This window comes from Geotrypetes seraphini, chromosome 1 (genome assembly GCF_902459505.1).
Source record: "Geotrypetes seraphini chromosome 1, aGeoSer1.1, whole genome shotgun sequence".
Classification (NCBI taxonomy): domain Eukaryota; kingdom Metazoa; phylum Chordata; class Amphibia; order Gymnophiona; family Dermophiidae; genus Geotrypetes; species Geotrypetes seraphini.
Window position 1 is genome coordinate 280,053,258 of NC_047084.1, and position 27,746 is coordinate 280,081,003.

The 27,746-nt window shown below is 42.3% G+C and overlaps 1 protein-coding gene across 3 annotated transcripts in view; it reads right to left on the reverse strand.

Moving 5' to 3' along the window:
* CTNNA2 (catenin alpha 2) overlaps positions 1-27,746 on the reverse strand; it is a 1,640,869-nt gene that overhangs the window by 522,241 nt on the left and 1,090,882 nt on the right. For all 3 annotated transcript variants that reach the window (XM_033952687.1, XM_033952678.1, XM_033952696.1), the window contains one exon: positions 697-777. In XM_033952687.1, coding sequence (XP_033808578.1) covers positions 697-777 — 81 coding nt within the window. The remainder of the gene's footprint in view (positions 1-696; positions 778-27,746) is intronic.

The window sequence follows — 27,746 nt, forward strand, 5'->3', positions numbered from 1 at the left end:
AAGAGCGAATAGTGTAGCGGGTTTTAAGAAAGGTTTGGACAATTTCCTGGAAGAAAAGTCCATAGTCTGTTATTGAGAAAGACCTGGGGGAAACCACTGCTTGCCCTGGATTGGTAGCATGGAATGTTGCTACTGTTTGGTTTTTGCCAGGTACTGGTGACCTGGATTGGCCACTGTGAGGACGGGCTACTGGACCGTTGGTCTGACCCAGTAAGGCTATTCTTATGTTCCTGAGGACACACACAGATTAGAGGAGTTAAAATGCATGCATAAGTGATACAGATGATTTTCTAGAGAAAATTTACCTGTGGGTGAAGCAGGTGCAATTCATCTCACATACATTGTACCCTGCAGTAAATGTCAAAACAAAAATGTATGCACATTTTTGCTTTTAAAATTGTTATGAAGCCCACAGTTAAACTAGATGGATGGGCTTTGTGACAATGCTGAGCATATAAAAATTGTTCCCTGTAAGACAAGCAATTTATGATCACACTCACATAAGGCTACTTTGGAAGGAAACCGTGCATCTGAAATGTGATTAGGTGCACAATTAAAATGCATTCATCATAATCAAAATGAGGAATTGCATAAGAAGGAGAACTTCATCGAGCAGTGATTGTATTCTAACAAAACATATTATTAAATATTTTGATGGGAAAAAAGGAGAAACTATTAGTTAATCAGCACACATACCTGTCTGCGTAGATCTCTTGTTTTTTTAGTCATTTTATCAATAGCAATGTTTAGCGGGTCTCCTTTTTCCTTCCGTCCAGTCTAAAAATACATAATAAAAAGCAAAAGCATTAGCAGCCTGATACAAAGCTACTGGCCATAAATGAAATCTGATGAGGACAATTCTATAAGTAGGTATCTCCATTTAAGTTCCCCGACGCCGTGTGGTGAGATCCTGTTCTATAATGGCATTTGGGCACTTAGGTTCCATTCTAGAATACTAGCATAACCGGTATTGGCACATCTAACATTAAGGCTCCTTCAGTTATACCATCCATAGAGCTGGCATAACTATGGGCACCTAAATGCAGCAGTAGTATGCATACAACTTTGTTGATAGCAGCATAGGATTTTCATGAATTTATAGAGGTAACCTAACCCACCCAACCCCATATACAGAGAGTGCAGCATCCATACTCACATCCATACATATACAATCATTCTATCAACAGCATTCCATTCTTATCATTCTTATCATTCTTATTATTATTCTTGGATAGGCAACCATAATCTATCAAACTTGGCCCTCTTACCCATCTTTTCCATTATGGTTGCTTCATATTTCCCCAATTAGGCAAACTGAGTTCCACCAAAACGGAAAAGATAGCAGGGACACCTTTTTCCATGTTTTCAAAATAGTTTGAATTACCACAGCGGTCAATATTGCTATTTATCATTAGTTATATCAACAGAAGTATCAAACAGATTAAAAATTGTTCCCGCATATGTTAAAGAAACATTCATATGTAATTAAACATGATATTTGTTGCCCAAAGACATACAACAAGGGACAGTAAAATAACATATGATCTAATGTACCCTTTTCACTCCCACATGAATGACATTAACGGAAGTTATCAGCATTGATCTTGTTTAATTTAATAGGAGTCCATATCAAAAGCAGTTTATCAAAAGTCCAAAAACAAGTCCTTAATATGCAAAATGAATATGATCTCGACTAGGATCCAAGTTTTGATGACTGCATCGCCTTCCTCAGGGGACAACAAAGGATTAAAAATATAATAAAATAATATAACATTAAAAATAAATTGCAAATATAATCTAAAACTTTTGATAATGAAATGCAATTACTGATGTTTAATTGCCCATCATCTCCAAACTGCTAGTATTGATCATGTTTTAGGGTTTTAAGTTTTCCACCATTTCATATATTGATGTCATCTTATTCCTTTCCTATCTATGTATTTGCATCTCTATGTCAAAAGTTTTAGATTATATTTGCAATTTAGTTGTTTTGGGACTTTTTATAAACTGCTAATAAAAGTATATGTAACTGGAAGTTGGTTTAGACATCTCCTGTGTCACTTCTTTTGTTGCTCTGTTTTACCCTGAGGCTTGGTACCTTCTTTTCCTTTTTTTGTGGAAACTGTTTCACTATCACATATTCAATAGTGAGGGACAGGTAAGCTCTGCAAGATTCCAGGGAACCTGCCTAACCCTAGAGATTGAAAACGCAATGCTGAAGCAAAGGTAGCAATGCAGTTGGAGGACACCCAATCAACTTAGGGAACAGTGCACATAAACAGGAGCCCTGAATATGGGTTCCTTTTACAAAGCAGCGATAGCGGTTTTAGCTTGCGCTAAATTGCCACGCACACATTGAACTGGTGTTATTTCTAGATGCATAGCACGGGTTTAGCGTGCGCTAAAATTCTGTACGCGCTATAAACGCTATCGCAACTTTGTAAAAGGAGCCCTATATCTCACTCTTGCTCCGACCTTGTGTACACTCCCTTGTATGTAACAAATGCATAAATGCAACTACCCTGTTAAAGAATTGTTCCCATGATGTTTTTTTTAAAATATATATATTCGTATATCAATGTAATCACTAGATTTATTAAAGTGTTTCATTTGTAAACGCAAAATTAATATTTCTCTCTTTTTTCAGTTTTGGGTTTTTTTAATAGCAAAATTAACTTAATTATTTGAATGTTAACAGAGTTGTCTTGGGTTATTATCCTTATTTCTCACCATTGAGGATAACATTAGAAAATATTTTAACATATAAACATCAGTCATACAAATGTGGAGGGCGATTTTATAAGTTGGCACCTACATAGGTGCTACATAGGTGCTATTTTATAAAGACAAATTATTAGCATATGTGGCAAAAAAAAAAACACACACACACACACCTCAGCACGATCACTTATACTGCTCAAGAATTGATATAAATAAAGGCTTGTATTTTACATACAGTACATGCATATGTAGATTAAGGTATTTTATCATCTATGTGCATTTGTGTTAAGTCTATTAAGTCTGTCCAAGCTCTACACAAGTTCTACCCCTGTGCACACCCATCAGCTAAGTATACAAAATTATGTCATGTCACACATTTTTATAGCAGCTAGTATTTTATAAGTGGACATTTACACACATGCATAGTCATATATGCGAAGGCATGAGTTTATAAAATTACTTCCAAAAAGTACCCTCCATGTCCGAGTCCACGGTGACATGAACAAATAGGAAGGGTAATCTACCCTGCCATTATCTCCCTGAGGCTGCAAAGAAAATGATGTAACTTCCTCAAGATGTAACTTCCTATTTCAGGGAAGGAGAAGGGGGATGGAGCAGAGACAGCAGCAGCACATGAAGGACTCTCACCCCACACATGATGTCATTTTCTTTGCAGCATCTGGAGTTGGGGAAACAGCAGTAGGGAAGGGAAGGGAAGGTCACCTTTCCTGTTTGTTGTTGCCACTGCGGGCTCATGTTGGCAATTACCCAACAGAGGTATCAGTGAGTGAAGAGGGGGTGGAGGGAGAGAAAGAGATGATTGCAGGGAAAGAGAGAAAGAGATGGTTGCGGGGAAAGAGAGAAAGAGATGGTTGCAGGGAAAGAGAGAAAGAGATGGTTGCAGGGAAAGAGAGAAAGAGGTGGTTGTGGGGAAAGAGAGAAAGAGATGGTTGCGGGAAAAGAGAGAAAGAGATGATTGTGGGGTGAGGGAATGAGATGGAACAATGGCGAGGTATGGGATTCATGGGAGGAAAGAGAGAGAAGGACTATGGGGGTGGGAGAAACAGGTGATGCTGGATGGAGGGAGAGAGAGAGGTATACCCCAAGGATTTAAAATTGGACCGCCTCACCTCATATCACCAGCCCTAGCCCAACCCCATGACTACCTCACCTCCACCCCACTTTAGCCTTCCCAAACATCTGAGTCACCGACCGTCTATGAGTGACTCTGCATTTGCCCGTATACAAGTAGGTCTTCCTGGGGTAGAGGTGGGAAAGCAACATGGTGTTTTCACATACAGTACACTGCAAAAGTATATGCATATTGGAGAACATTCTATATATGACGCCATACAGTTAAGCTCCACTTTCAAATTTTTATTGTGGAAAAAGATGCAAGGCATGAAAACAAAGCAGGAATTGTAGATCCACATGAAAACACACTGAATCCACATGAATCAGCGAGGAGAAAAGTCAGGGGTGGGACAAGGGAGGTCCGGGGTGTTCCCTTAGAATATGCACAGTGTTGTAGAATCCAACTTGCATGTCTGGATTTACACCAGGTTTTTTGTTTGTGTAACTCCGAAAACCCAAAGTTGAACATGGATCCCGGTGCTTCATGGTATTCTATAACGGCTGCCAATCCCGGAACACTTATTATAGAATACCATTCAGCACCAATTTTTTTTTCTGCACCAAATTTTGAGTGCCATTTATGAAATATTCCCATAAGAGCTAGGTGTAAAATTGTGCATTTAGGCACCCTTTCTTTCTCTAATTTCTCTGCCTTTCCTGCTTTTGTTCAAAACAACATTCCCCAAGTTATTCCCTATGTTGTTTTCAGATGAAAACGAAAACCACAAAATATGTAGGCCCCCTTTTACAAAGGTGAACAGCAGAGTGCCGCAGGGCAAATGCTACGATGCCCATTCAATCCCTATGGGCGTTGGAGCATTTATCGCATCGGTCCGCAACTCCGCACTGCTGACTTTTGTAAAAGAGGGGGTTAGTGATTTTTCAGGTGTTAATAGTGCACACTCATTCTGAACAAGCGTTCAGTCTTACTGGCATTGCTCCTGTGATGAAAAACTGTCGCCTCCTCCACCCCCCCTAAAAAAAATTACCAATGCACATGTAATCTGTCTCGCTAATGCTGCTTTTTACATGTGCAGATGCTTAGCAGCCTCTGCTTGAGAGAATGTGTAGTCTATATTTGCACAGAGATATGCTTAAAGACACACAAGCACATATTCTATAAATGGCACATTAAGTTAGGCACCATTAGGCACCCTACTGGTGTCTAACTTAAGCAGCAAAGCCGTTTAAAAGTGATTATAAAATGATTTTAAAACAAAAATGCAGTTGCCTAGAGGTGCCTACAAACCGGCACCTAGATTATATTTACAGGGTTGCCTTAGAATGCCTAAGGGCTCCTTTCACGAAGCCGCGTTAGCGGCTTTATCGCACGCAACTTTTTAGCGTGCGCTAACCGAAAAACTACCGCCTGCTCACAAGAGGAGGCGGTAGCAGCTAGCACGGCCGGCAAATTAATACGTGCTATTAAGCGTGTTAAACCGCTAACGCGGCTTCATAAAAGGAGCCCTAAGTTGAAGTTGGCATGGTTAACGCCGGAAAAGTCCTTAGGCGTCCTTAGGCACCTCCATAGACCCGATTCATGTTAAACATAGTTGCCTGAAATGTGGGCCTTGAAAACCTTGGCCTACATTTCCGACATCTATGTTTGAGGTAGCTGCAATTCTACAAACAGCACCGTTGTATGATTGCTACTCAATCGACGGACGTTTTGTAGGCTGCCGCTGATACTGGTGCTGCTTGTAGAATCCAGTCCACAGTGGACAGTAATGGAGTTAATTTTAGGTGCGTGCATCTTACAAATTTTCATGTTGTGTCATTTCCTTGGTGTCATTCATACATTTTGCTGGCATCGTTATTACTATTGCAATATACGCCTTTTTTTTCCTTTCTTGTTTTGTACTTTCCAGCTCTTTAATTTTGTTTTGAGCTGATGCCTTTCACATTTAGAATTTTGCAAGTCCTTTTAAATCAATTTTATTCACGTCACGGTATACACAGATGTTATGGCACAATATTCCCTTCTTAAATATTTATAGCTGCCATCGGATTAGAATTGGTTTTTTTCTATTAGTTTCTTTTTATAAAAACCTCCCCTTTTATGAAGCCTCATTTTTGATCGCTGGTCGCAGTGGCAAAAGTTCCAAAGCTCATAGAATTCTTATGAGCATGAGAGCTAATACCGTCATGGCCAGTGATAACAAAAAGCCTAATGTGGCTTCATAAAAGGGGGCCTTAGTTTTGTCTCATACCTTGAGTCTTTGCTTTTAGCTTCTGCTATTATATATATGGCCATTATAACTTTTTTAATTGGGCTGTAGTCCAGTATATTTTAATAATAATAATAATAATAACTTTATGTTTTCTATACCGCCATAATCTTGCGACATCTAGGTGGTTCACAGTGAAGAGAGCTGTACAATCAGTGAATTACAGTGTACAAATAAGGAAAGATGTCACTGAGCAGTCAGTGATTATAGAGTACAGAATAGTAAGAATTATAATATTTGTATGCTAGAATATAATATTAACATGTTACAGTGAAGGGGGCTGGATAGCCAGCAAATTTCAGAATACATTTGGTGAGGAAGTCACTGAACGTTCAGTGAATACAAGTACAATTAGAGAGAATACACAGTATCAACATGATGAGTATTAGCTTTGAAAAAGGTAATAAATCTATTGAACAGAGTGATCTTAATTTCTTTCCGGAAAGCGCCGTAGGTCGATCTGGCTTTATCAATGAAGTTGCCTAGCCAGGATTGCTGTCTACCAGCTTGAAACTTAAAAGTTCTGTCCAGAAAGGTCCTGTATTTGCAATCAGTGATCTTCGGATAGGCAAAGAGGTTGCGATTTCTGGTTGTCCTTTTGGGGGTGTATAGTTCGAAGTGAGGTAAGAGATAGGTGGGGGACATTCCCCTCACCAGTTTATAGCAAAAGCAAGAGAACTTGAATAAAATTTGTGCCTCTATTGGTAACCAGTGTAGTAGTTTGTAGTAGGGGCTAATGTGATCACTTTTCTTTAGTCCGAATATTAAGCGGACAGCCGTGTTTTACACTATTCTTAATTTTCTCACGTTTTTTTTAGGTATACCCACATAAATGATGTTGCAGTAGTCTAGGGTGGATAGAATCAATGTACCAGTAGTCTGAAAGATAGAGGGTCAAAATATTTTTTGATGGTTTTTAATTTCCAAAGTGTGGAGAAGCATTTTTTGTCACCGAGTTTGTATGCTCGATCAAGGTCAAGTGGGTGTCTAGGGTGACTCCTAATATTTTTATAGTTTTTGATATTGGGTGTTCGTGACCTTATAGGTGTATTGATGTTATAGTGATTTTGTCCTTTGGGCATGCCAAGAAAATTTTTGTTTTTTCTGTGTTTAGTTTCAGTTTAAAATTGATAGTCCATTGTTCAATTTCAGTCATGATATGGAAAATGTGTTTTAAAGTATCATTGGTCACGTTGGTCATTGGAATTAGAATGGAGATGTCATCAGCGTATATATAGTATTTTAGGTTTAGCTTTTGTAGTAGGTGACCTAAAGATGAGGTATAGATATTAAACAAGGTGGGAGATAGAGGGGAACCCTGAGGTACACCCGAAGGGCTTTTCCAAGAATTAGAGTATTTCCCGTCATAGACCACTCAATAAGATCGTTTGGTTAAAAGGCCCTGGAACCAGTTCTAAACTCTTCCCGAGAAACCCATTGCGTCTAGGCAATTCAGCATTATTTCATGATCCACTAGGTCAAATGCACTACTAAAATCTAGTTGTAAGATTAGAGCGCTGGTACCTTTACTAAAGAGGTCGTATAGGTGGTTGAGGATAGAGCCTAGGACTGTCTCTGTGCTGAATCCTTTTCTGAAACCAGATTGGTGTTCGTTGAGGAGGTTGAATTTATCTAGGTGATTTGCTACTTCCAGGTTGACCAACCCTTCCAGTAGTTTAATGAATAAGAGGGTACTCGCTATGGGTCTGTAATTGGACGTCAGTGCGATTGAGTTCTTGTGGTCTTTGGGGATGGGTGTGATCAGAATGTGTCCCATTTCCTCATAGTATGTCCCACTTATGAGAGTGGATGTTATCCAGTTAAAAAGATCCCTTTTAAATTCTGGTACTGCAACTTTCATGATCTTAGAAGGGCATTCGTCTAGTAAACAATTCGATTTGGCGTATTTGTTATACAAAGTGAGGAATTGATTCCAATTGGGGGGCTCAAAATTATCACAGAGCTTGTCAACACTGGGCACCCTTTCCTGCGGTCTGAATTGGAGTTCGAAATCGGGTGAGGGTGTTAGTATTGTGGCTCTTAAGTCTAGAATTTTTTTTGCTGAAGTAGCTGGCCAGGGTGTCGACCGATCGTATCTGTTCGTTGTTATTTTTCAGGACCCGTGTAGTGTCTGTTAGTTCCATAATCTATTTTTTCATATGATAGATGTGCCATATGAATGTCAAGTTTATTTTTAGCTTTTTTTATAATCCATTTCAACATATGAATCTTGGTGTACTATTACAGGAAAGATCAGAAATGGTTGTTATAACTTTTCTCATACCATGTTTTATCATTTGCACTACTTGAAACGTTTTGTGCTAAGATGTTGCACTATTGTACAAAATATTAAGATAGCATTTGGCCATATCATATCTAATTGCAGTACTACTGCTAATTGCCTGAATGTTGCTTAAGGTTTAAAGATAATTATGTACTTCAATTTACTTCTGTATGAATATAGGTTTTGTTAGCTGATCCTGCTCATTGAAAGGTATTAATATGCAAACAAATCTTTTCCAGAGAAGAGGAAACAGTAGAACTAGCAGGCATGAACTAAGGGAAGTGTGTGGTGCTGTGGTTAAAGTGGCAGCCTCAGCACTACACTACTTCCTGTGATGCTGGGCAAGTCACCTAATCTCCCATTGCCCCAGGTCCAATAGGTAGAGTCTGAGCCTACCAGGACAGATAGGAAAAATGCTTGCGTACCTGAATGGAAGCCACTTAGACTATAAGTTTTATATAGATACTTAAATAAATAAATAAGGTTGCAGTGGAGTTGACTTAGGAGTGATGTCAATAAGTGCTTTTTTTTTTTTTTACAGGACGTGGTGCAAATAATGTCTGTAACAGAATTCAAAAATGTGTGGGATAAACACAAAAGATTCCTAAATGGAAAGAGAATGGAAGCAAAACAACTTAGTGGCGCTTAGATAGAAACTCCAGTAACCACATTGTTTTGCCACATTGTGATCCTCAGACACAATCACCCCAAGGGACCTCTCCTGTTCTTATCAAGTTTCAAGTTTATTAGGATTTTATATACCGCCTATCAAGGTTATCTAAGTGGTTTTTACAATCAGGTACTCAAGCATTTTCCCTATCTGTCCCGTGGGCTCACAATCTATCTAACGTACCTGGAGCTATGGAGGATTAAGTGACTTGCCCAGGGTCACAAGGAGCAGCGCGGGGTTTGAACCCACAACCCCAGGGTGCTGAGGCTGTAGATCCAACCACTGCGCCACACACTCCTCAGCAGGGCAGGATTAACCAATAGGCCAAGTAGGCACGTGCCTAGGGCCCGAAATGGTCAGGGGGGGCCCGATGAAGGAGGGAATCAACATTGTTTTTTCCAAACGGCGATGGGCCCCTCCAGCATCGATAGGCAATGTGTGCCCTCCCCCCATCGACAGAAAGTAAGACAAGAAAGCAATGCAGGTAAGAAAGGCAATGGGAACTGTAATTGTGCAAGTGGTGCTACTTGCCCAAAGCTTCCCTCTGACGCAGCTTCCTTTTTCCGCCTGGGTGCATGGTGGGGTGGGGCAGGGCAGGGGGTCCCAGTGTACATGTATGCCTAGGGGTCCTCGATGAATTAATCCTGCCCTGCTTATTAGTCTTTCGCCTCCAATCCTGTATGGCTCCTTTGGATTTCTGCATCCCAAGTACATCACTTTGCACTTTCACATTAAATTTCAACTGTCGGTCATTAATTCATTCTTTTTGTTTGTGTCAATTTCTTCTCATGTTTTCTAATCCCCCCAGGGTATCCAATTTATTTGTAATCTTCATGTGATCCACAAAAAGGCAAAATTTTCCTTCTAACCCTTCAATAATGTTGTTCACAAATTTATTAATTAGAATTGGCCCCAGCACCAACCCTGAAACACTTCATTACTCACCTTACTTTTCTCTGAGCGTGTTCCATTTACTACCAGCCACTGTTGTCTCTCAGTCAACCAGTTTCCAATCCTATTACCACTTTGGATCCTAACTTCATACTGCTCAGTTTATTCAAGTGCCTTCTGTGAGGAACCATATCAAAGATTTTGTTGAAATCCAAGTAGATTACATCTAGCGCATGCCCTTTGTCCAATTATCTGATCACCCAGTCCAAGAAATCAATCAGAGTCCTGTGGCAGGCTTTTCATTTGGTAAAATGATGTTGCCTTTGATTTTTATAGTTCATTAGATTCCAAGAAGTTCACTACTCTTTCTTTTAGTAGAGCTTTCATTAGTTTTCCAGCCAGGAATATATATGGGTTTCCTACATCTTCCTCGTTCCCACTTTTTTGGCATGGGATCACATCTGCTCTTCTCCAGTCCCATGGTAAGAGTTCCTGCCAAAATTTCTCTGACTTCCCTTAATATTCTAGATATATCCCATTCAGCTCCATGGCTTTTACTACTTTCAGTTTTTTTTCAAGTTCTGCATAAACATTTTCTTTTGTGAATGGTGCAACTTTCATTTTGTTCCCATATATATAGTCCTTCTCCAGTATATTTTAGTATGCAGGTTAGCATTCACACATTTGGCACTTACAGAAGGACCTGCATCTCTTTCAAAATTATATATGGCATTTTTTTTCTCTTGGTTCCCTTATTATGGAATGCTTACAGATTTTCCTTTGCAAGAGGCATCCAACAATTCAAACTCTCCCTTCCATCTAGAAAAGGAATTAAAGGAGTTAAGATCTTTAGTCAATCTCTGGCTTTTAAACTTTCTCAACTATGGAATGAATCCCCCTTAATTCTGAGAAGCCCCAGTTCTTTCCAATCTTTCCGCAAACTTCTAAAAACTTTTCTTTTTGCCAAACATTTTGAAAACTAAGCTCAAGAGGACAAGAGGTCATGGATTGAAGCTGTGGGGGGACAGGGCCAGGACAAATGTCAGAAAGTTCTGCTTCACACAGCGAGTGGTGAACGCCTGGAACGCTCTTCCGGAAGAGGTTGTGGAGGAAACCACCATTCAAGGATTTAAGGGCAAGTTGGATGCACATCTTCTTGAAAGCCACATTGAGGGATACAAATAACTAAGGTATTCGCCAGGGTAGGCCTGGCTGGGCTTCCGCGTGTGTGGTTAGCCAGACTAGATGGACCCAAGGTCTGATCCGGTGCAGGCATTTCTTATGTTCTTATGAAACTTTTGCTATTACTTTCTTTAGTTTTTATTTAATCATTGTAAACTTTCTTTAGTTTTTATCTAATTGTTGTAAACTGAGTCGAGCTTCCTTAGGTTGACGACCCGGTATATAAAGTTAAGCTTTAGTTTAGTTTAGTCCTGTGGTATGCCATATTAAGCTATGTTAGGCATGACAGTTTAGCAAAAGGGCCCCAGAGATACATGTTGAAAAATGAGAGGCATAAACACTCAGCTTTCACGTGGAAATAGTGATTTCACAATTTACGTGTGTAAGTGGCCCTGCACCCACATGTAGCTATCCCATTTTACAAAACCTATACATATAAATGTCACCAATTAAGTATTAAGAGCACAGTTTTTATTTATTTTCATTTTGGATCTGAAATAAACAAGCAGGGGATTAAGAAAAATTATTTCCTTAATCCCTCATGTAAAACCCTGGTGAAAATATGCAGGGATTTTTTTTTTTTTAATCTATGCATGCCTCTGGGCTTGTGCAAAACCCAATAGGAACATTCTTTTGTTTTCCTATATATCTATATTCCCATTTAAAATTTGAAATACACATGTAGATTTTTGTCTTGGCCAAACCATGCCCCCACCACTTCCCTAGAAATGTCCACATTCTATGAATTTCCACAGGTAATAAAACTTATATGTAGAAGCTACTGCATGATACCCCTCTTTGTTCCCACATAAATGTTTGCAAATTTGCCGCTCCTACCATATCTGATGACAAACAAACATGTATTTGCTGGCATCTTTTTATGTATTTTACAAATGGCTCTGTCCAGCAGAGCCTATTTTGTAAAATACCAGGCAAATTATAAACATCCCTCATTGTCCTAGGAAAAATGGGGCTTCTACAGGGGGGATTTATGCTGTGTAATGTGGTCTAAATTAATTAGAGGGCCATCATTGACAGTGAGTCTAAGTCCGATTTGACGTCCTGAGAAGTGTATTCAAAATTTGGATGCCAAAAATGCCCATTTTTGAAACTGCTAGACATCCATCTTTTTTTCCCCCACCAAAAAATGGTCTATTTAGATTTTTGGGTTGACAGGACGTACAACCTTAGGATGCCTAACTTTTTAGCAATTTTTGACCACAGACACATCCAAGTTGAAAATGTCCAAACCCAAGCCATTTGGACTTAGGAGAGGCCACCATTTATACTACACTGGCCACACAGATATGCCAGCAGTTCAGTGGGTCGCTTTGGAGGGCACTGTTCCAAATTTCTAAGTTCCAAGTTTATTTAAAATTTGTTAATCCACTTATCAGACTTCTAAGTGGAGTACATAAATAAAAAATTGGGGATTCCATAAAACATTCAAACAGACATACTATGACAAAAAAAACCCCAAACATACTGGAATAACTGTGGAGAAAGGACACAAACTACATATGTTATAGAACAGCAAGACAATGAAGGTTAGCACATGAAGGAAGGGGATCCCATCTGCAAAAAGGACTTTGAAAAAAAAAGTAGGACAATTATAAATCAAAGGCGTCCTTAAATAAGAAGGTGCCAGGTATACATCTCAACATAACTCCCGTATAAGGTATGCTGAGGCCTCCAACTCCCCCCAGCCAAAAAAAACCCCAAAACCTACTATACCCACCTGTCTATCACCCCAATAGACCTCATGGCTATAGGTAGCACCTATATGGCAGTACAGTAGGATTTTGGTGGGCTCACACTTTCTCCAATAAATGTAGTGCATAGAGTGGGATAAGGGCCTGGGTCCTCCTCTCTATGGTTCAATATACCACCCACCAAGTTACTCCAGACACCTGCTTGTTGCTCTGCTAGGCTTTCCCATATCAGATGCTGCTGTTCTAGAGACAGGTATATATTGTTTCATTTATATATTTGGGGGTGGGGGGGGGTGGGAGTGAGTCAGTAACCACTGGGGGCAGTGTGTGTGTCTGGGGGGAGGTTATTACTTAATCACTCCAGTGGTCATCTGGTCTGTTTGGGTCCCTTTGTTGCACTTAAACCCCCTCAAAATCAGGTCTAGATCAAGTTGTCAATATCACATCTAGGATGTCTTGGGAAATGTTCAGTTACTCTCAAGGTGTCCAAGTGCTAAGCAGGCACAAAGCCCATCCATAACACGCCTCCAACACAGCCCCTTGATCTTTGGATGCTCAGCGGCAAAAACGTCTAGTAAGACATCTAGAAAGCCAGTTTTGAAAATCAGCACTTGGACGTTTTGGGAAGAAAAATGTCCAAGTGCTGATTTATTACCTTTTTTGGACGTCTTTTTGTTTTGAAAATGAGCTCCATAGTAGTCAGAATATTATTTGTGCCTTTCATTAGCCTGTATTTCTTTAGGTTTTCCTTCCTGTACCTTTTCAGTACAAGAAGGAAATAGTGCAATTTATCTTCTTAACTATTTAGAATGGTGTAGCATTTGCTATAATGGTTGACTAAGGCACTTTTATAAGGATGTGAAAACTTTGCTGTAATAAATTTCCTTGTTCTAAGAACATCAAGTCTTCTCACCGTCCTGAATGGGGCTAAAAGCTTCTAATTTCCAAGCTGCCAGCAGGTTTATTAAACTTTGCAATGTAGACAGCATAACTGCCTGAGGATGCAATGAAATAAGCTTCACCTTTGCAAGCAGTATTAACACTGTGGGCATGCAGAGAAAAGCAGCCTTCTGCTTCTTTTCTGAAGGGAAGCACTCTCGGTGAGGGAGCAAATTTGAAATAAATAAATGTAAAAGGCATATGGAGAGTTTACATATGTGACCTCAGGGTCTTCAAGAGGTAATTCTATAAGGAGACAACAAAAATTAGATTCTAGTCATTTACCATTCACCCCCCTCCCCCGATTTTATCAATCTGCACTGCTGAACAGCACAACCTAAATGCCGAGCAGCCCATTCTGTTCCTATGAGCAGCTCAACATTTAGTGTGTGCTGTTTGGCAGCACAACATGATAAAAGAGGGGGATAAATCTGTATGGAAACAACTGTATGTGCTTTTTTAACATGACCCATCTACATACTATTATTTAACTGTACGCAGTCACAGGTAGAGCATGGTTGGAACTCACAGTTGCACATATTGGTGGAGGAGTAGCAGAAGGGTTAGTGCAGTGGGCTGAAAATCTAGGGAACTGGTTCAATTCCCACTGCAGCTCCTTGTGACCCTGGGCAAGTTACTAAACCCTCCACTGCCTCAGGTACAGAACAGACTGTGAGCCCAGCAGGGACAGAATAAAAGGGCAAACTGCTTTGCTTGTACCTACAGAAAGGTGGTATATGAAATTTATTACCCATTATACTGTGCCTACCTACTACCTACCTACTTGCACTTGACGTCCCAACAATGTGACTCTCACTCTCACTGCTCCTCCCTACAAATATTCATGTAATCCAAGACATCATTGTTATTATAAGACTTCATTGTATTCAAGGACTTCATTGTTATTTCTTTGTCCAGCTCTTCTTGTTGTAAACCACCTCGAACTACTTTGGCTTTGGCGGTATATAAAAAATAAAATTATTATTATTATTAAAAGATATCTGGATAGCTCTCAAATCTAGAGGTGAGTATTTACATCAGCTCTAAGCCTGGTCTACAAGGGGATGCTGGAAAGTTTGTAGCCCAACCAAGAAGAGAATGACGTGGATACGGTTCAATCAATGATCTGAAACAATGTCAAAACATAGAATTTTGTTTCTGCAAATTGGCACTTAGCAAAATAAGTTAACACTCTTTCCAGGTGCAGTGGCGAAATAACACGCTGAATTTAGGAAGTTGGTTGGTTGGGCTGAGAACTTTTCAGCATCCCTTTGTATGTAATAAAAGTGAGCCAAGTATAGGACAATCAAGCCATTGTGACATCACTGATAGGGGGTGACTCATTGGTGGAATGAGGCATTATGACATCACAATCTCAGCTTTGGTTACCAGAGACTGAAACTCTTCACACTATGAGTGGATGATGAAAAGTTCTCACCCAACCAAGAAGAGAATGGCATGGATATGGTTCAATCAATGATCTGAAACAATTTCAAATCAGATAATTTTGTTTCTGCAAATTGTCATTTAACAAAATTAGATAACACTCTTTTCAGCTGCAGTGACAAAATAACGCTAAGAATTTAGGACTTTCCTTTATAGAATAGGTTCCTGATAGGGACAGGTGTAGCTCACTGTTAGAGCTGCCGCCTCTGCACCCAGAGATGGTGAGACCAAATCCCAGTGCTGCTCCTTGTGACCCCTGTGCAGGTCATCTAATTATCCGCTTTAAATGTCAGCTTTGAATGCTAAAGCCACAAAAAGGTGGTATACCAGTCCCCAGTCCTTTCCTGATAGGTGACTCTATAAAATTGCCCAACATATGTTCAAATAATGAATCAGATAAGCTGTTCCCAATCTGGGTACTGCAGTGAACTCACAGGGAGCCACAGCATAAACACCCTTCCAAAATTGTGGCTGGCTAGTGATGAAACCCAAGCTCAACCAGCTGAAAAGGTCCACTGTCCAAGGCTCAAGCTCAATGCTTCTTAAGCATTGAGGCAGTCGGCAGCATGATTCAACTACTGATGCTGGCACTCCCATGCATGCTATGTTTGAGTTGGACTGAGTATGCAAAGGAGTGCCAGTGTTGGCTGCAGAAGCATGTCACAAATTTGTTTGTTTTGCTGGGGACGTCTCGTGAGAACTCACAAGACTGACTCGGGAAATTGTGAAGACATTTTTGATTGTGGCTTTGCACTGGGCAGGAATGAAGAAAAATCACTCTTGTTCTGCTTCACTGCTAGACCACCAGGGTTCAAAAGGTATGTTGAAGAGGGGTTTGGAAGGCAGGAGGGAAGCAGGGTGGTTAACAGTTGGCCGGGACAGGAAGCGGGAAGGACTGCTCCTATCCCGGCTCACCACGGGACCACCAGGGCTTATGTGAGGCCTGCAGTGGGCATCAAAGACTGGGTGCTGAGTTGGGCAGGAAGAGATGGAAGGAAGGAGGGCTGGGTACAAGGCAGGGCAATTGAATATGAAACCCCTGGTTTATATCTGAGTGAACCTTTTTCCCCCTTTTCGGGTGGGAAAAAGGCTATCTCAGTTTATAATCAGATTGGTTTATATTTGATTATATGTGACATTTTCCAATAGGAAATTCATCAGGATTTCCTATTTGAAAATACATGAGATGGACATCCAGGTGCTGAGGACATCCAGCATGAACAGCCATTTTACCAATTGGAATATCCTAAATATGAATGGCAATAAAGCAGGGACTATGATGTCTGTGAGTATTCTTATAATAGCCATACAGATGTCTTTGCAACGCAGAAAGGCGGTTACAGTAAAATCACCAACGTCAAGTTTTTCCATTTGCAAGGTTCACAGGACCCCTGAGGAAGGCTTAAATTGCCGAAACACGGTCCGTGTTGGGTCTAGGCTCCAGTGTTTGTTGGTGTAATTTTAAATTGAAAATAAAGCATTTGAACTTTACGCTCCTGTGTCCAGAAACTGGTTCTACGTGGTGTTTTTTCTGGATGTCTTTAAGCCAAGAAACCCAGGTTCAAAACCCACTTTAACTTTTTTATTTTTTTAATTGTGAGCCCACCAAGAACAAAATAATACGTACTATACCTGAATGTAAACTGCTTCAATAGCCTACAGACTTACGAGAGGGTGCTGAAAAGTTCTTAGCCCAATCAACTTCCTAAATTTTGAGCATTATTTTGCCACTGTAGCTGTCAATTTGCAGAATCATAATGCTGCTATGCTTGACATTGTTTCAAATCACTGATTGAACCATGTCAATGGAAAGTATGGAATTTTCAAGTGTGGAACTCTGAGCCACATGAAATTCCTGTTCCTGCAGAAGACAACTCCAAAAGAAATCCATAAATGTATGATGCAAGCACTGAGTGATAAATGCCCACCATACTCCACAGTGAATAAGTAGTGTGCAAACTTTCAGTATGGAGATTTTAAGACCGAAGATGCTGCAAGGTCTGGGGGGGGGAGGGGGAGCTCAAACGATGTCAACTCCTAAAATTGTTAACCATGTTCATGATCTGATTTTGGCAGATCAGTGAATATTGGCTAAGACAATTGCAGAGACACTACAGATATCAAGGGAATGTGTTGGATATATAATCCACGAGCAGAAGCTCTCAGCTAAGTGAGTGCCCAAATGTTTGAATGCTGACAAGAAACGATGTCACGTGGAAACTTCCAAGCTGGTGCCAACTTTTTGGAACAACTAGTTATTATTGATATATGTAGGTACCATAGGCAATTCCACATCTCTGGAACCAACTCCCCTTTCAACTCAGACAACAGAACTCATTATTAACATTCCGTAAAATGGTAAAGACCCTCCTCTTCAGCTAAAGATCACACTCAGTCTACTCCCCCCCCTTAAGCCCACCTCTCTCCTCTCTCCCCTGTCTATCTTCTCCATAAATTTTAGTATAGTCCTCTCTTAGTCTATACTCTGACAAATCGTATCTAAACTCAAATAACTTGTACTTAAACTAAACTACTTATTCTTAAACTCTGCTCTTAATTTGCTGTATACTCCCTGTATTTAAATTATGTATGTAAATCTCATATGTCCAAACACTTAAACCTATTGTACTTCTTATATGTCTAATTACTCTCCATTGTGTATGTTCACTTGTAGACCGTTCTGAGCTACTGGGAGGACGGGATAAAAATCTAAATAAATAAATAAATAAATAAATAAATAAATTTTCTGTTTCTGGAGAGCTCACAATAAAAAAATAAAAATAAAGAGTTAGTTAGATTTGGACCTGGGCCCCTGGGTTTAAAGTCCACTGCACTACCCACTACTCAGACTTACATTACACTATTCAGACTACTCAGACTTACTCCTCAGACTTACATTTTGCTTTGCTAAGAATGCACATAACATCTGAAGCTGTCATAGAGTCTGGCATCCTGTTTCTGGTTCTGTACAGCAGAAGCAACAGTTAAAGAAAAACAGATCAAATATATATTTTCTCAGTCAGTAGAAGATAGATTATTCATCTAGGGTATTGGGTATTTTGTTGGACTCTTCCTATTCCTTTCAAAGTCAGGTGTATCATCTTAAAAAAAAAAGTTTTTTAGTCTTTAGATTGTTACGGAAGGTGTGTCAGCTATTCTCTAAACAACATTTTGCTGTATTGGTTCAAGCCATCATTTTGGCTCAGTCAGATTATAATCAGAGCCAATCAAGGCCTTAGGCCCCTGACTGTGCATCACATGATGCACCGGGGAGGGGCCTAAGTCCCAGTGGCATAGCAGTCAAAGGAGGATCAGGATCAGGAGATGTTTTCAGTATCTCCTGCTCCCAATAGAAAGGTAAGGCTATCGGGGCGGGGCGGGGAGGAGGCACTGCGGTGGCAAGAAGGAGTAGGCATTCCTCCTGCCATTTTCTTCAGTGAGTGGGTGGGTGGGAGCCTTCTTGGCAGGAGGGAGTGGGCATTCCGACCTCCATTTTTTTCAGAGGAGTGGGAGAGTGGGCGGGTGGGCGGCAGCCTTCATGGCAGGAGGGAGTGGGCATCCCTCCTGCCATTTTTAGGAGTTTGGGGGGGAAGATAGCTCAGGAGTTCTAGCAAGGGGGGAGGGATTTTATAATGGGACAGATGGTACGCGTTTAAGTCGTGCAGAACATCTGTCCCATTTTTTAAAAAGGAGAAGCCCTAACAGCAGTGACAGCAGTGCTTTCAACTCTTAACTCCCACTCACTGCTGTCAGATACCTATACCCACTATAATCTCCCCAACCCTGAGATGTCCTGTCTAAATTAGATTGTAAGCTCTTCTGAGCAGGGACTGTCTATTGTGTGTTAGAATGTACAGTACTTCGTACACTTTTCAGCGCTATAGAAATAATAAATAGTAGTAGTAGTAGGCTGCTTCTCCTGTCACTACTGTTAGGGCTCTGTGCATGTCTCAGTCGCTCACTGAGTGATTGAGTCGGTGGGTTTGCACGCAAATCATTTGCACCTCCGTGCAAATCATTTGCAAGTAAACTTGATAGTGAATCGATTGCTATTTGAAAATCGGCCAGAGAATCAGCCAACAGTGACTGAGTAGCTATCTTTGGTGAATCTAGCCCTAAGGGGGGGAATTCATTAAAAGGCGCTATGCACTAACAATTAGAGCATGCTAAATGTTAAAGACACCCATTACCATATTTTTTGCTCCATAAGACGCACTTTTTTACACCCAAAAGTGGGTGGAAATAAAGGTGTGTCTTATGGAGCGAACATAACAACCCCCCTTCCGTCCATACCTTTAAATCAGACATGTCAGGCCCGCCAAACAATTCCTGCCTTCCCCGAGACCAGCCATTCCTTCCCTCCCTCCATCAGGTGCAGCACACCAATTGAAAAGGAGCCGCATCGAAATTGGAGCCCCGCCGCAGTACGTTCCCTCAGCAGCAGAGAGGCGGGAACGCAGCAGAGAGAATGTGCTGCAGAGGACGACTCTAGAGCCTTTGCTGGGCACTCTTCCCCAGCGCCGCAATCATCTCACGCCGGCCCAGCCTGAGCTTAAAGACAGTTTCTTGAAGAAGGCTTGATCCCGAACCTTGCATTTTTCCCCCTAGCAAATCCCCGACTCATCACATGGAGATCGCATTGGCAGGCTCCTGAAACATTTCTTTTCAGCATAGTCATGCCACAGAGTTGACAGGAGGCCAGATCAAGGGAAATATCCAATACATTAAGAGAAAAGGGATCCCAAAATATTTTATTGAAAATCAGCAGCACCCTTTAACTCTTCAGAATGTGCATCAAAGTTACACTCATTCTTAAAATAAATGCCACTCTCAATTTCAGTTGTGCTTAAATACATTATCATAAATCATAGAGAGCCTCATGGTGCAATCGGTAGGCCACTTGCCTACTGTACCTAGCATTGGCCAACTCAGCAATCTATTCATTTTCAGTTGGTAAATGATTATCTGACCTTAGCTGGGGGTGGCTGGATAAAGATGGCCAAGAAAGGCAATGGCAAACCACCCACTAACAGTCTGCTAAGAAACCAGTAGAATTGTATTGCGGGGTTTGGGATGGAGGGAGGGAAGGACAAATCTCAGGCCATAAGGAAAGATGTCAGACCTCCGGGGAAGGGAAGGGAAATGGAAGGGAAGAAGAAAGAAGGAGACCCTGGCAAGCGACTTATCAGACAACCAGAGCCTGGAACCACAATGATTTGAATAATGACCAGACAACAAAAGGTAGAAACAATGATTTTCAGTTTTGTGATTACAATATGTCATATTTGAAATGTGTATCCTGCCAGAGCTGGTGTTAGACAGGGAGGGGAGGGGGGACAGGGAGGGGGGGATAGGGTACGGAGCCTGGCAAGGAGTAAGGGGGGCTAGGTACAGATCCTGGTATATATTAGTACACAATTTGGTTCAGAATGTTTTTTTTCTTGTCGTCCTCTAAATCTAGGGTGCATTTTATGGTCAAGTGCGTCTTATGAAGCGAAAAATACGGTATACCCTTATGGGTGTCCTTAGCGTTTAGCACATGCTAATGTGCTTAGCACCCTTTGATTAATTTTCCCCTAAATATACCAGGGGGTGCTGAAAATATTTCAGCCCAACCAACCAACTTCCTAAATTCTCAGTGGTATTTTGCCATTGTAGATAAAAAGAGTGCTATCTTATTTTGTTATGTGCCAATTTGCAGAAACAAAATTCTATGTTTTGACATTCTTTCAGATCATTGATTGAACCATATCCACATCATTTTCTTCTGGGCTGAGAAGTTTTCAGCTCCCCTTCATAATCTATAAAGTGTTTGTTTATCTTGTTCATGATCCTACTTTTTTGGTTTTCCATCAATAAAATAAATATTTTCATGTTTAAAAAAAAACATTTTTTACTACTTTGCTCATTGATGCTTGCTGATAAGGAATACTAGTTCCTTCAAACATATCCACACGTCACTAAAGAGTAATTATAGCTATTTATAATTTGTTTCCTTAGTGATTAATAATTGTGATTAAAATGAAGACTAAACAGTAGCTGCTATGTTGATCATTATACTACATGGCGATTATTCTTATTATTGCTATCTCTCATTATATTGCATCATGGTTATCATTCCACTACAGCCAATTACTGTGATGTGCACTGCAGTAATCAATTTCACTCTAATCAATCACTGTACCTCATATAATTACAATCATTTTTACTATAGGTAATCACTGTAATATTGTACCATGATGCTTTCAGAATCATAGGGCTCCTTTTACTAAGCTGCAATAATGTTTTTAGCATTAGCATTAGCGTTTAGCACATACGGCAATTTAGTGCACACTAAGCACGCTCTAAAACCGCTATCGCAGCTTAGTAAAAGGAGCCCATAATCTGTATCAGAAGAGTTGATGACTGAATCCACTGTGATGAATTTTTTGCATTAGTAATATCTAATATAATAAAAGCCTAAGCCGCGCATGCACACTCTGACCTGCGTGCTCCCGTTTTCTATGCGCTATAGGTCCCCGCAGGTAGGAGTGCGCATGCGCGCTTCCACGCATCTCTCTCTCCCAAGGTGGATGTCTGCTTCGGGCGGCGTGGAGGGTGTCGGCGGCTACAGGCCGCGGCGGCTGTCGGTGGCTGCAGGTTGCGGCTGCTGTCGGTGGCTGCAGGTCGCGGCAGCTGTCGGCGCCTTGTTGGTGCCTGCAGGCCACAACAGCTTGAGGCTGCTGTCGGCGGAGGGCAGACGCGAGGTAAGAGGTGCTGCTGGACAGGGGAAGAGACGGGGCGGTAGAAAAAGGAAGGGAGGCCTACTGCTGGACAGGGGAGCAGGAAAGAGGTGCTGATGGACAGGGGAAGAGACGAGGGGGAGAAAAAGGAAGAGAGGCCTACTGCTGGACAGGGGGACAGGGAAGAGATTAAAAAAGGGAGAAGGGCTGCTGCTGGATAAGGGGAGCAGTGAAGGGGTGGTGGTGGACACAGGGAAGGTAAAAGGAAGGGAGAATGGGTGGACAGCCGAGGAAAAAGAAAGACAGAAATACAGGAGAGGAGAAGAAGGAGAGAGAGAGAAAGAAATAAAGATAGACATACACACATATATTCTAGCATCCGTTAATGTAACGGGCTATAAGACTAGTAGGGCAATAATTAGTTATATTTGAAAAGTACCGTATTTTCACGCATATAACGCGCGCGTTATACGCGTTTTTACCCACCGCGCATACCCCTCGCGCGTTATATGCGTGAGCGCGGTATACGAAAGTTTTCAAACATAGTTCCCACCCCGCCCGACGCCCGATTCACCCCCCCAGCAGGACCACTCGCACCCCCACCCCGAACGACCACTCGCATGCGCTCCCACCCGCACCCGCATCCACGATCGGAGCAAGAGGGAGCCCAAGCCCTCTTGCCCGGCCGACTCCCCGACGTCCGATACATCCCCCCCCCCCCGGCAGGACCACTCGCACCCCCACCCCGAAGGACCGCCGACTTCCCGACAATATCGGGCCAGAAGGGAGCCCAAACCCTCCTGGCCACGGCGACCCCCTAACCCCACCCCGCACTACATTACGGGCAGGAGGGATCCCAGGCCCTCCTGCCCTCGACGCAAACCCCCCTCCCCCCCAACGACCGTCCCCCCCCCAAGAACCTCCGACCGCCCCCCCAGCCGACCCGCGACCCCCCTGGCCGACCCCCACGACCCCCCCACCCCCCTTCCCCGTACCTTTGGAAGTTGGCCGGACAGACGGGAGCCAAACCCGCCTGTCCGGCAGGCAGCCAACGAAGGAATGAGGCCGGATTGGCCCATCCGTCCTAAAGCTCCGCCTACTGGTGGGGCCTAAGGCGCGTGGGCCAATCAGAATAGGCCCTGGAGCCTTAGGTCCCACCTGGGGGCGCGGCCTGAGGCACATGAACGGGTTGGGCCCATGTGCCTCAGGCCGCGCCCCCAGGTGGGACCTAAGGCTCCAGGGCCTATTCTGATTGGCCCACGCGCCTTAGGCCCCACCAGTAGGCGGAGCTTTAGGACGGATGGGCCAATCCGGCCTCATTCCTTCGTTGGCTGCCTGCCGGACAGGCGGGTTTGGCTCCCGTCTGTCCGGCCAACTACCAAAGGTACGGGGAAGGGGGGTGGGGGGGTCGTGGGGGTCGCCAGGGGGGTCGCGGGTCGGCTGGGGGAGCGGTCGGAGGTTCTTGGGGGGGGGCGGTCGTTGGGGGGGAGGGGGGTTTGCGTCGAGGGCAGGAGGGCCTGGGATCCCTCCTGCCCGTAATGTAGTGCGGGGTGGGGTTAGGGGGTCGCCGTGGCCAGGAGGGTTTGGGCTCCCTTCTGGCCCAACTACCAAAGGTACGGGGAAGGGGGGGGGGGGGGTCGGGGGGGGTCGCCAGGGGGGGTCGCGGGTCGGCTGGGGGAGCGGTCGGAGGTTCTTGGGGGGGGCGGTCGTTGGGGGGGAGGGGGGTTTGCGTCGAGGGCAGGAGGGCCTGGGATCCCTCCTGCCCGTAATGTAGTGCGGGGTGGGGGTAGGGGGTCGCCGTGGCCAGGAGGGTTTGGGCTCCCTCCTGGCCCGATATTGTCGGGGAGTCGGCGGTCCTTCGGGGTGGGGGTGCGAATGGTCCTGCCGGGGGGGGGGATGAATCGGACGTCGGGGGGGGGGGTGAACGGAGAGTCGGGACAGCGCACGGAGAGGCGGGGCAGTGCACGGAAGTCAGGGGGGTGAACGGAGAGTCGGGACAGCGCACGGAAAGTCAGGGCAGTGCACGGAAGTCAGGGGGGGTGAACGGAGAGTCGGGACAGCGCACGGAAAGTCAGGGCAGTGCATGGAAGTCAGGGGGGGTGAACGGAGAGTCGGGACAGCGCACGGAGAGGCGGGGCAGTGCACGGAAGTCAGGGGGGGTGAACGGAGAGTCGGGACAGCGCACGGAGAGGCGGGGCAGTGCACGGAAGTCAGGGGGGTGAACGGAGAGTCGGGCAGCATGCGCGGTATAATCGTGAGCGCGTTATACCAAAGTTTTTGTGCTTATCATCGTGATTTCTGCGCGCTATACACGTGTGCGCGTTTTATACGGGTGCGTGTTATTTGCGTGAAAATACGGTAATATTTGCAAATGCAGATCAATAACCAGCCTTGCTGTTGGAGGGATGTGTTCCTTAGTGCAGCGCCTTAGGAGATTTTTTCACCTATTAGTTCAATTTTGTTTATTTTATCCAATCTGTTTTTTTGACATCTATGTACCAACATACGGGACCCCTAAGGAAGAAGTGTTTTTCAAAACACGGACCATGTCGGGTCCGGTCTACACGAATACAAGGACCAGTTTTTGGATACATTTATTATATTTATTTTATCTATGCTGTATATGTTTTTATGATTTTTATTGAATAAATTTCTGAAGTTTTGGTTTGGGTTTTTTGCTTTGCATTTTCACTGCAGTTTTCATTGGTTCCTTTTGTCGTGCCATGGGATCGGAAGAAATACCATGAGAACAGTATCATAAAATCATAGGAAAGATCAGAGATACACTGATTTTGTTATATAATGTCATTCATTCATTCTTTGTCTCATAAATACATTTCATTATCATTAATATTTTAAAGCGTTGGGCTCAGACCCACAAATGACTGGCCTGATACAGTGTGACATTTCATGCCCCAGCACGTAACACAAACGCTTCCATTAGTTCTCTAGACTTAATGGTGTCATTGATTATAACTAAAGAATAGAAACAATGCCAAGGATCATAAACTTCAAAATGCTAGTGAAAGTGATCCATGTAGACCTTTTGTAAATTATTTTGTCTATTTGTTTATTACCTTTGCATCCCGAATAATACTTCATGTTTTCGGCAGACAACAATAAATGCAGACATTCAATTAATGACAAATATACAAAGTAATACAAATACAAAACTAATATATATTAAAAGCCTGCATAAATGTATACTTTCTTTCACAAAGTCACACAATTAGTAATTCTCTGAATTTCATTGGGTAAGTTGTTTCAAAGATAAGACATATGAACTTAAGCATTGCAATACTGGGACAGACCTATGGTCCATGAAGCCCAGTATCCTGTTTCTAACAGTGGCCAATTCAGGTCACAATTCCCTGGCAAGTTCCCAAAAGAGTAAAACAGATTTTAAGCTGCTTGTCCTAGAAATAAGCAGTGGATTTTCCAAAGTCCATCTTAATAATGGCTTATGGATTTTTCTTTAAGGAAATTATCCAAAGCTTTTTTAAACGCTGTTAAGCTAACTGTTTTACCATATTCTCTGACAAGAAATTATAGAGTTTAATTGCATGTTGAATGAAGAAATTCTCTCCAATTTGTTTTAAATTTAGTATTTTTGTAACTTTATTGCATGCCCATAGTCTTGTATTTTTGGAAAGAGTAAACAAACAATTCAAGTCTACCCATTCCAAGTCTAGCCTCAGCCATCTCTTCTCCAAGCTGAAGAACCCTAGCCACCTTAGCCTTTCCTCATAAGGAAGTCAACCCATCACTTTTATAGCCCTTCTCGGTACCTTTTCTAAATCCACTTTGAGGCTCATTTTGAGAAAGAAAACACCTAAAAAGGGGCAGATGGACACCAACCCCTTCCATTTTGCTGTTTTTGAAAGCTGAAGTTACATTGACATAGGATGTTATTGTCCTCATGTCACTAACAAAATTATATAAATCCTCCTTACTGACAGGGTGAAAGATCAACCCAAAAATTGTTGTTACTACTAGTTCCTCTCATAGTTCCATTGTATACATACAGTACCTAATGAATTGCAAATCATCATTTCCTTAAGCACAAACTCCCAGAATCTAAATAAGTTGCCCAGATTAGGTGCAGATCCTGGATGCTTGTATATAGTCGGTTAGGTGCTATCAACCAATTACTGGCATTAATTGGAGTTGATTGGCACTTAATTGGCAGTAATTAGGCCATATGCCCTATTCTAAGAACAAAAGAATAGCCATACTGGGTCAGCCTAAAGGACCATCTAGCCCAGTATCCTGGCTTAAACCCAAATAGTAATAAGATATCATGCTACCAATCCCAGGGCAAGCAGTGGCTTCCTCCATGTCAGTCTTCCCTTTACTACCCCAGATTATTGTCTTTTCCTCCAGAACTTGTTAAAATGGTTTTTTTTCAAACCTATCTAGGTTAGCCACTGTTACCACATCCTCTGGCAACTATTTTTTTAAGTGGAAAAAAAATCCTCTTATTGGTTTTATAAGTATTTTCCTGTAACTTCCTAAAGCGTCCCCTAGCTTTGTAATTTTTGAGGGAGTAAAAAATTGATTCACTTGAACCACCCATTCTATACCCTTCAGGATTTTGTAGACTTCAATCATATCTCCCCTCAACCATCTCAGCCAGTCAAATGGCAGGGGCAGGACAAATCAGATGCATTCCCAAAAATTAGGTGCAATGATATAAGAACATAAGAAGTTGCCTCCGCTGAGTCAGACCAGAGGTCCATCCTGCCCAGTGGTCCGCTCCCGCGGCGGCCCATCAGGCCTAATTGCCTGAACAGTGTCCATGACTAATTTTGTAACTGCCTCTGATCCTCTAATTCTATCCCTATATAGAGTATTTGATTTGCATGCCCAACCACCCATGGTTGAGCATGAGAATTTATGCCACATTTTCAGCAGCTTAGGTCCTTGTTCCTTGCATGAATCTACTTCAAACACTGTACTATAAAGATTGCTTAGTGGTAAGTGACCTTTGTAGAACCATTGCATATCACAGATCTTAATGACCCCTAACTTTGGGTGCCATTTACTGACTCTGGGCTTAAATGATTTGCTAACCAGATTCAGTTATAAAAATTATTCATCTTGAATAGACAAACTGTCCAAGCTTACAACCATGTTGATTAATTTGCAAGGCCTATTGAAGAAATACATTAAATTTGGCACAGAATACTTGTTCTTAGGTATGTTGACTAATCAGCAATTCCAGCTGCAGCATCTGAGACTGCACTTTAGTTGGCATACTGAATTTTAATTTGCACTGGTCTTTCTAGCAAAAAATAGCTTTCTCTTATAAAGGGTAATCATATAGAATGGAGGATCAAAGAAAGCCTTTAAAAATTATTTCAGCCTCAAATGATTACATCACATTTTGTTAAATGTCATATCTGTGCACTGGATGGATTATGCCACTGAGTTGGCTACCAACACGCACAATGAAGAATCCACCCTCTGATGTTTCACAGCAGAGTACAGGAGTGGTTTGCCATTGCCTTCTCCCACACAGCCCAACATAGGACCCCTCAGGCTACAGCACCTAGTATTACAAGGTGGTCTCCCATTAAGGTGCTAGCTAGGCCTCATGCTGCTTAGCTTCCAATTGTAAGAACAGGTCTACCTAGAGTAGCCAGGCATTAAATATAGTCAAAACCTAATTCATTCAATTAATGAAATGGATTCTCAGATGGCTGCCTTGAGTTAAAAAAAGCATTGATATAGCCAGTTCTTCAACTAAAATCTTCATAGGTCCATTTATTCAAGAGTCCAGCTATCTCAATTAGTTATTTTTATTCTATTTGTTTC